General features: G+C 40.1%; 1 protein-coding gene across 1 annotated transcript; it reads left to right on the top strand.

Annotated features, from left to right (window-relative positions):
* The first annotated feature begins 276 nt into the window (after positions 1-276).
* LOC120108254 (sodium channel modifier 1-like) lies at positions 277-8,365 on the top strand. Its single transcript, XM_039121838.1, has 3 exons — positions 277-647; positions 7,114-7,620; positions 8,078-8,365. Exons 1-3 carry the CDS (start codon positions 465-467, stop codon positions 8,123-8,125), a joined length of 738 nt encoding a protein of 245 aa, XP_038977766.1. The 5' UTR covers positions 277-464; the 3' UTR covers positions 8,126-8,365.
* Positions 8,366-8,959: the final 594 nt, after the last annotated feature.

The raw sequence follows: 8,959 nt of genomic DNA, 5'->3' as shown, positions 1-8,959 counted from the left end.
TCTTCCGCCACCACCGCTGGCAAGACCGGCCTCTCAACCCTCCCCTACGCCTGGGAGAGGTAACTGTCCGACAGCGTTCCTCGCGCCCAACCACTCCTCCTCGGACCACAGTTGAATCCCGTGCCCCCCATGGAGTCGTCCGCCATTGACGGAGAAGAACCTTGCCGAGGGCCGCCGACGAGCAACTAGCTGTTAGGCCACAGTCCCTTTCTTCTATCTTTTTTTTTTTTTGCTGGAACTCCTTTCTTCTATCTTTTGGGAGACAGCCAAAAGGGGAGAAGAATGATGGGTAGGTGGCTCCTCTTGGCACGCTACATAGGCCGCCTATTAGTAAGTGGAATTCCACATTAGCCGATACGCTATGTTAGATATCACGCGCCCATCGAGGAAGCCGGGGTATCGGCCGCTGCAACCTACAATTTGAGCCTGGGAACCGAACCCGCCGAGTCGCAGAGTGGGGCGAGATGAGCGTGTACGGTGGGGATAGCTGGGCGCGGGAGGCGCAGCACAGGAAGAGGCGGGTGGACGATCTCCTGCTCTCCTCTTCCTCTTCGTCTTCCTCGTCATTCAAGAAGCTGTCCAGCGGCAAGTACGCCTGCCTCGTCTGCCCCCACAACCCCATCCTCGACTCCCCTCTCATGCTTTCCGTGCGTCTCCCTTTTCATTCTTGATAGCTTCTTCCCTAGGAATTCCTGCTCTTGAACTTATTAGCATTTGATTATGTTCATGATTTATGGATCTATATGTTTGTTTTGGTTAAATTGTTGATGTAGCTTGAGATTTTTTTTTTTCTTTTAATTTTTTTAAGATGATACAATTATACAGCCCTAGTATAGATACAGCCAATAGCATCAGAGCCGGTATGGAACACGAGAAGCTACCAATCTGCAGCACTATTCGCCTCCCTGTATACATGTATTGCCTTAAAAAAACTCGGTGTATAGGGTCCTGATCCCCGCCAACTTTTTATCGGTTAATGGGATTGGTATTTACCCAGTCGGGAAAGCAAATGTGTTATCTTGAGGGGAAGAAACAGTATCGTCCTGCCTGAACGGTTATTCTTTTGTGGTGCGCAAGGCTAGTTTCTTGTGGGATTTTTCATTTTGGATGTTAATTGTAGTTCAGTTGCATTGGCCCCGATCTTTTAAGGTTGAGAAAGAGAGATGATTAGCTCGAGGCATGTTTACTTCCTGAGCTCTATGAATAATGCTATCGAATGATTTGTGGAAATAGATCTCGGTGATACCACATTAAACACCAACTTGGGCTAGAAGTAATGCTGCAATGTTGTTCCTAGTCTGCTTCCTCTTCACTTATCAGAGAGCATGGTTTTAACTCAAACGTTTGATATTTAAAATAGATGATTTTGTATCAAAAAGTGGGGCTATTGGTATCTTACTGGTCATCTCTAAGTCAGGTAGCTGTTTTTTCATTTTGAAGCCACACCAACTAAATGAACATGAATTCGAGTGTGTTTGTATGTGTATGTACGTGTGTTTCTTTTTTTAATCTGTGAATCTGTGACCCTGAGTCCTTCGTTATGGTGTAACCTGGGGAAAGTTTTAAGAATTGCATAGGTCAAACTAGGGATTCAGTATGCCAGAATTGAGTTGAAATGTGAAATAAATTATAGTTAACATATTATGAAGATTGCAGTAGAATCTTCTTGTTGTAATGGTTGATGTCAAAAGCAGGGTGAACTGTAGGGCAGGTCTGCTCTCGAGCCTTTGGAGAATGAGAGAACATATAATTTTATTTGATGGGCTGCAAACTTTATAGACTTGAAGAAGAGACATCCCCAACATATAAGCACTTTTGGTTTAAAAGATACCTATTCTTCAAATGACTTCTTTTCACCTATTTTGGTAGTGACATCTTGTCACTTTAGTAAGATTAGCACAACTTAAACTAATTCATGGGACTCCTGTTAGTGCCACTGTCTAGGAAAAAGCATAAATGATCATCCCATTTCCACTGCTGTAAGTTTGTGGTGCCTGTAGATTAGCTGGCTGTCATTAAAGTAATATATTCGTATGTACTTCAAATCTTCATTATGCATATGCTGCATCCTCTCTTCTTTGGAGAGTACAACTGAATATATATTGTCCTACTTTGCAACAAAGAGTATTGTTGGAAATTTGAAATTACACCACTTCCTAACTTGCTGCTCTCCTGAACTGAAAAATACTTAGAGATCATACAATTGAAAATTCTTGTAATTTGTCATCCTAAAGGGACAAAACAAACATCTTGTTTTTTTTTCTCCAAAATTTTTTGATCTCTAGTGGACCTCTCAAAAGGATTCAAATCTAGATGAAGTTTTGACCATCTATCATAGAAAAAGAATAAAGTGATATTGTAGGATTCTCAAGAAATTCTTCGATTTCTTCTGAAAGTAGATGATTATTCATCTTCTTCTCACATTCTGTGAATAGCCAGGTCATTTTTAACTAAGAATTGATCAAATATTCCCAAGTAGGATTTGAACCTATAATTAGTGAGCTAACAGCCAAACACTATACCATTGAGCTGTGAAAACAGATTTTTAGATGTCCATAGAAAGATTATTGCTAACTGCCCAAAATAAGGAACAAAATGTTTGAATAAAGACGTTCCTTTCGAAGTCATGTGCGGTAGCAATACCAAACCAAATATGACGACTAGTGGGGTCCTGGGCTAAGCTGACGCTAAACCTCAGAAATCTTAATGCCATAATGCCTTGCAAATCCTCCTAGCTATTATCTTACTGCAATAATTCTTACTGAGAAAAATGCTCATCTTGTGGAAATTCTACCCAGAACAACGCCTTCTCATTAAATGGTTTGAATTTTTATTGCGAATGAGGCACTTTTTGCTGATGATCATACACGTACACCTATGCTAGTGCTGATTAACCTATAAAGATGAGGATAAAATACTACTAATCAGGAGATCATTGGCAAGAGGGTGTTTGGTGGGCTCAGATCGAATATGTAGAGCATTTTTAGTTAAAAATACCTTGGAATGACATTTAGGATATAGGCCATGTTACATATGTAGCCCGGGCCTGTCAATAAACCCCAAAGTAATAAAATTTGATGCTTAGACATGGATATAGTATGACATTTGGAGCTCGACAGGATTTCACACTTAGACTTGTGGTTGGACCTATCACTCACATTCTAGTGGTGGCAATCCATGATTGACCTTCCAACTAATTAGTAACCAACCTAGAATAAGTTGGTTTGGTTTGGCATTAATGGGTTAGAATTGTAGGTGGGTTGACCCAACTTAACCTTTTTATTAAATGGGTGAGGTTCAAGTATAGTGTTCTAACTTGTCTGACATGTTTTGACCTGCTTAGTAATTGGATCAATATAGTTACACCCTAACCCATTTATAACTCTTATATTTTAACCTATTTAAAGCCTAAAGTTATTAATCCAACCTATTTAAGACCTGTTTAACCTATTAACCTCTTTTTTTTTGGATTTAGATTTAGGGCTGAAACCAGATCGGTTACCGAACGGATACTAGTATATCCATATCTATATTTGTTTTGTTTGATGGATACAGATATGGATATGGATGTTAGTCGGATGCAGAAGTTCGTATCCATATTTGTTTTAAATGGATATGTAGACGGATACAAATTAGATACTAGGAGTATGGATATAAATACGAATATAAGTTAGAGAATTAAACTTTATGACCACAGAATAAAAGATATTACTAAGTGGATGATAAATCAAGTTAATAGTATGTTAATGTGGTCATTTATTTTGTTTAAAAGTTTATGAGTGCCATATAAAATTAAATAGGGTTACAAATAGAATCGGATGTTTGGATACGGATCGGATAGTTGCCTATTCATATCCATATCCATTTTTCTTTGATAGATATGAATACAGAGATGGATATTAGTTGAATGCTCAAATTTTTATTCATATTCGGATAGATTCTGATATGAAAATGGATCTGAACGGATATACGGATATTATCTGTTCCACTTTCACCCCTATTTTGATTGGATTGACATGTTATTACAAACTTGATCCAAACCTAATTGTTTATTAAATGGATTACATATGTTAGGTCATTTGATTTCTAACCTGTCTAATAAATGAGTTGGATTTGGGTTGACAGTTTTTCTCTAATCCTGTGTCTGAACTTGATCCACCCAATTCCCACCCCTAGTATGTCGGTAGGTTGGTTGATACTAGTCTGCCATTTTAGGAATTCTATGGTAATCTACATCTTGTTTATATGGTGCCAACGTTGTAATCTTGCCTTTTGTATTGTTTCATATGTCTTTGTATTGTCTCATTTTGGCTTAAATAGGATGCTTTATATCTTGGTAAAAATATCATTCTTAGGAGAAATGAGTCACAAACAACATCACAAGCTATCATCCATATAAATTATATTAAAACATTAAAGAAGGCTAGAACATCCATGGGTTTGTGGATGTTAGCTTATACAGCTCGCTATTTTTCTTCAACAACCAACTTTTAGAAGCACCAAACTAACATGGATTATGATTGAACATTTTTTTCTTCAACTACTAGTCTTCTAGAAAACTTATAAGCAAGGTTCGTCGAACTAGTAGAGGAGGGGGTACTAGCTGGTGACTGGTTCGGCACGGTACAAGTCCATATCATGCTATCCTAGGGCGTACCGACATAGGAACAGCCATAGAGGGAGGGGTAGAGGGAGAGGAAAAAAAAGAGAGGAATGGAGGGAGAGAGAGGGAGGGGGGGGGGAGAGGCTCGAATAGCTCTCCTCATCGTTGTTGGGGGGGGGGAGAGATAGGGAGAGAGAGAGGGAGGGGGAGAGAGAGAGGGGGGCTCGAAATCATTGATGTCGATGGGGGAGAGAGGGAGAGAGAGAGGGAGGTAGATGGTGACGATGGAGAGGTTAGGGTTTTGACGAAGGGGCGAACAAAGCTAGTGCCAACGAAGGGGCGAACAAAGCGGGTGTCGAGTAGCATAGAGCAAAGGGAGAAAACACGAGCCCTTGATCGGTCGATTTCAATAGGCGAGGGCAACTTTATACTGAACCAAATAAATATGTCGAATCGTGCCGGTAGCTGATCGGCCCGGCTCGGTGGCCCTCTAAGCTGTCTAGTTCGGAACGGTTCGATAAACCATGCTCATAAGCATTGCAGATATATGGTTTGTGCAGCCTTTGTTGTATTCTGAGGGGAGACTAAACCCTATATTTTATTATTGTTTTGATTTCTTGGATTTCTATGCTTCCATGATTTGCTATCAATATAAGCAAAAAGGACCATCTAAGTCTAGGCTACCCCGGCTGCCAAAGCATGTGGGACTGGTTGCTGAAGTCTTGGTCTTGTTTTCTGATTGTAGTTTTCTTATATGTATTAGTGTGATAATAGTATCAGAAAACATATTTTGTGCTTAATATACTGGAAGCATCTAAATGCGGCTGTTAATAGGTTTGTTAGCTTATGGCATAGTTAAAGACCTGATCTGCTAGTTTCTTAAAAAGATATATTAGCCTCACAGTAATTAAATATGGAAGAAAATTGTCTATCCTGTTATCATAGTTATGTTAAATTTACCTGGGCAGTGCCCTTCTCTTTATTTTCTAATGAGTGATGAATTTAGGCCAGGTTTCTTGGATTTTGACCTAGATTAGTTCCCGCTTAATTACTATAAAGTTGACTCCAAACTTGGTCCACACATGCGAGGTTGTTCAATAGTGAACCAGGTTTTATCTTCGTCACCTGTTTGGACCATATACTTGAAGCGTTTAAATGACTGTAGGATCAAGCTTTATTGATGTTGTTGGGGGGAAAACCCAAGTCGTGCCAGTTCAAAGGCGCCCGACCAAGGAGCGCCGACCAGAAAGGCGCTCGGCCAGGGAGCGCCGACCAGAAAGGCGCTCGACCAGAAGGGCGCCCGACCTCGACACTCAAACTGGAGGCACCCCGCCGAGCAACTAGCTCGGCTCGGCGCCCGACCAGGTGCCGAGCCGATGCCTTGTCCAAATATTCAACCTCAGCCTAATCCCTTAGAGAATCTGACAACTAAATACCCGACCCCATCGTACTCTGTTTCTGTCATCAAGCCATTAAGGCACGTGATCTCCGCAGGCCTCCGGCACGTCCTGCCATTAATGCGTGTGACCCCTGCGGACCTCCAATGCACTCAACCATTTAATGAACACGGCTCAAGATGATCTCCGGATCACTGGACCATCAAAGCGTATGGCTCTCCCTGATCACCGGCTCACTCAGCAATCAATGCACTTGCCATCTACGAACCCTAGGCCCACCACGGCCGGCGGTTCAACCACTCCAACAGGTCCGATCAACCATGACAGTTTGCTGACTCCGGTCTGATCCGGTCTTATTCTCCACAACGCCATTAATGAGCATGATCGTGCCCAATTATCACAAAGAGACAATTCACCCTGTCACCTCTCAGGTAACATAATATCCTTCTATAAAAGGGAACCTGGAGGGAAAGAAAGACAGGGACAGGAACAACAAACATTCTCCTCCTTTACTCCACTCATATAGTAGCCCCCTCTGACTTAAGCTTCGGAGGGCCGGCGCCGGAGAATCCGGCCACCGGCTTTCTTGCAGGATTCTCCAGGAGGACGCCACCAGCCGACGCGCCGCCACCCACTGTTCCGGCAGCGGAGCTCCTCCCCTCTCGGCTCGCGGTCGCCCCCGGGTCCAATTTCCAGCAACAGATGTTTATAGGCATTATTTCTTTGTTGCTTTCCTCAACTGCAGAAGAAGGCTGTTTTTTATTTAATGTTGTGATGAATTAAGTTGTCCCTATCTTAAAATAAGATGAACATCTGATTTGTTCATGTAATCAAACTGTGGTAAAAACTAATGCTAATATGATTTCCAGGGATATAAATCAATGTGGCATTTTTCACCTAGAACTCACTGATTACATACGAAAGAAGTCTTATTCTTACCTCTTCAATTAGCTATCCTTCATGTTAAAGAAGCCATGTTGTTGGAACATAAGTAATGGCCGCTCTTTCTGCTGCATTTCGCTCTGCCTATTGATTAAATTATTTGCATAAATGGTAATTGAAGCAATATTTTATTTTATAAATATTTTATATCTAATAATTTTAGTCTGACAGATGCATAACAAGGGATCTCGCCACATCGCTGCAGAATCCAGGCTGAAGGAAAGAGAACTATCAAGGAAGGAAGAATTAAACAAGAGAATGGCCTTATCTGCTGAATCTACTGGGGCCTCAAGCATTGCTAAGTCAAGTCCAAGATTGAAGAGCCCCGAGATCTACAATAAACCATTGATTAAACAGACACAAAAGGCTATTTTAGAAGCACAACACAATAAGTTTAATGATCTAAATGCTGTACATGTCATGAAATCTAGGCCAAATGTTTCTTTCTATGATTCCAAAGTATCTCCTTCCTGTAAGTCTGTTATGGAGTCATCTACAAGCACTGTCCTTGATGGCTCTAATTACAGTGATAAAAAGTCTATGGTGAGGGCTGAAACAGATGCTAAGATGCTTGCAGACTGGAATGTGGAACTTCGTAAACGACGTGAGAATGAACTCAAGTTTACTGCTGCTGGTTGGAAGCGGGATTGCCATGGGAAGTGGTATCGAGATGAAAATGTAAGTTCCTCCTTTTTTGGTTGTTTGCTTTGATATCTTTGCACTCTAGTTTTCATAACACTTTTTAAATTTTCAAACTCTAGTTTTTATAATACATTTTGAATTTCACATGGGCATAGACCATTTACTGATTTATTATAATGCTATATTTGTGCATGGACATGTTTGTTGTGTGGTTGGGTGATGATGTCTTTTTGGTGTCTCCAAATTGGATGACAATCTGATGGCATCATAATCTTATTACCTAACTTGGCAGCATAGTCTTCCTCATTAACTTATCGATGCACTGTCGTAGCTGCTCATGATCAATTCTATTCTATGTTTCAACATATATAATTTTGCCACTGGGTATGAATTACTTTTATGAAAAGCCATTGGTGGTTGGAAGTTGGAAAACAGCTTCATGTATGTTTATGGGAGTGATGGTGCAACTGACTTCAGATGCTGGCTATTACAGGTTGAATTTGACTCAGATGAGGAAGATCCAAATGTCTGCCTGGGCTGAAGAACTGTTCGTAATCACTGCAGCAGAAGTTTGATGCATGGAGTGAAAAAGCTATATGTGCAAGCATTCATCATGTGAAAAATTGCTCTTTTCTGTGTTATGGAATTGACCACATGTATACCAGAAGCTTGTTTCAATTAATACAAAATTAACAAATCCATACAGCTTTGGTCCTACTTTGATGTTGTTGATCAACAACTGATGCTGTATATGATAAAATAATTTTGTTTAGGTTCTATACTCTTAAGCTGGGAATCTGGGATCGTTCAACTATTCTTCAAAATATTTCATGGAAATGAACTTCACATGGATCACGGGTTATTCCTTTCCGTGAACAGCAACCCTTGGGATATGTTAAAATTGTAAAATGTTAGGGCTAATTTACTTGCAAATTTTCAAAATGTTGTTTTAAATTAACTTGTACAGAATTTAAAAATTTTAAATTAACTGAGTTTGTTGAAAGTTGTGTTCTATTCTGACAAACTTTTCTAAATGATGGAGCTGAGCTAGATACTTGGAATTCTTTATTCCATATCATAATGCTTGGCTGCTAGTTTATGTCTCTAAGAAGTATTTTCTTGAAGAAATATTTATTTAAGAAAGTTAACTCTCAAATTTCGTAAGATGATATCAAGTTGGCTTCATAACTTTTGTGTAATATTACACACAGTTATTTCAAGAAGAGGCCTGTAAACTCTAAACGACATTCCAGAACTTCTCTTCTAAATTGGTGTCATGTTCTTGTTATAAATTAATATGGACCGAAAACAGAATTTTGGATGCCAAATTGTCCCCCTGGAATAAAGCAAAATTGGGTGGGCATTTGGGTTAGAG

Source organism: Phoenix dactylifera, unplaced genomic scaffold (genome assembly GCF_009389715.1).
Source record: "Phoenix dactylifera cultivar Barhee BC4 unplaced genomic scaffold, palm_55x_up_171113_PBpolish2nd_filt_p 001239F, whole genome shotgun sequence".
Taxonomy (NCBI): Eukaryota; Viridiplantae; Streptophyta; class Magnoliopsida; order Arecales; family Arecaceae; genus Phoenix; species Phoenix dactylifera.
The sequence above is the reverse complement of the archived record's forward strand: the minus strand, read 5'-3'. Positions and strand labels throughout refer to the sequence as shown.

Coding starts and splice junctions, on each gene's coding strand:
- LOC120108254 (XM_039121838.1), top strand. CDS start 465: ATGAGCGTGTACGGTGGGGATAGCTGGGCGCGGGAGGCGCAGCACAGG. Junction 648..7,113: donor ACTCCCCTCTCATGCTTTCC/GTGCGTCTCCCT, acceptor TTAGTCTGACAG/ATGCATAACAAGGGATCTCG. Junction 7,621..8,077: donor AGTGGTATCGAGATGAAAAT/GTAAGTTCCTCC, acceptor TGGCTATTACAG/GTTGAATTTGACTCAGATGA.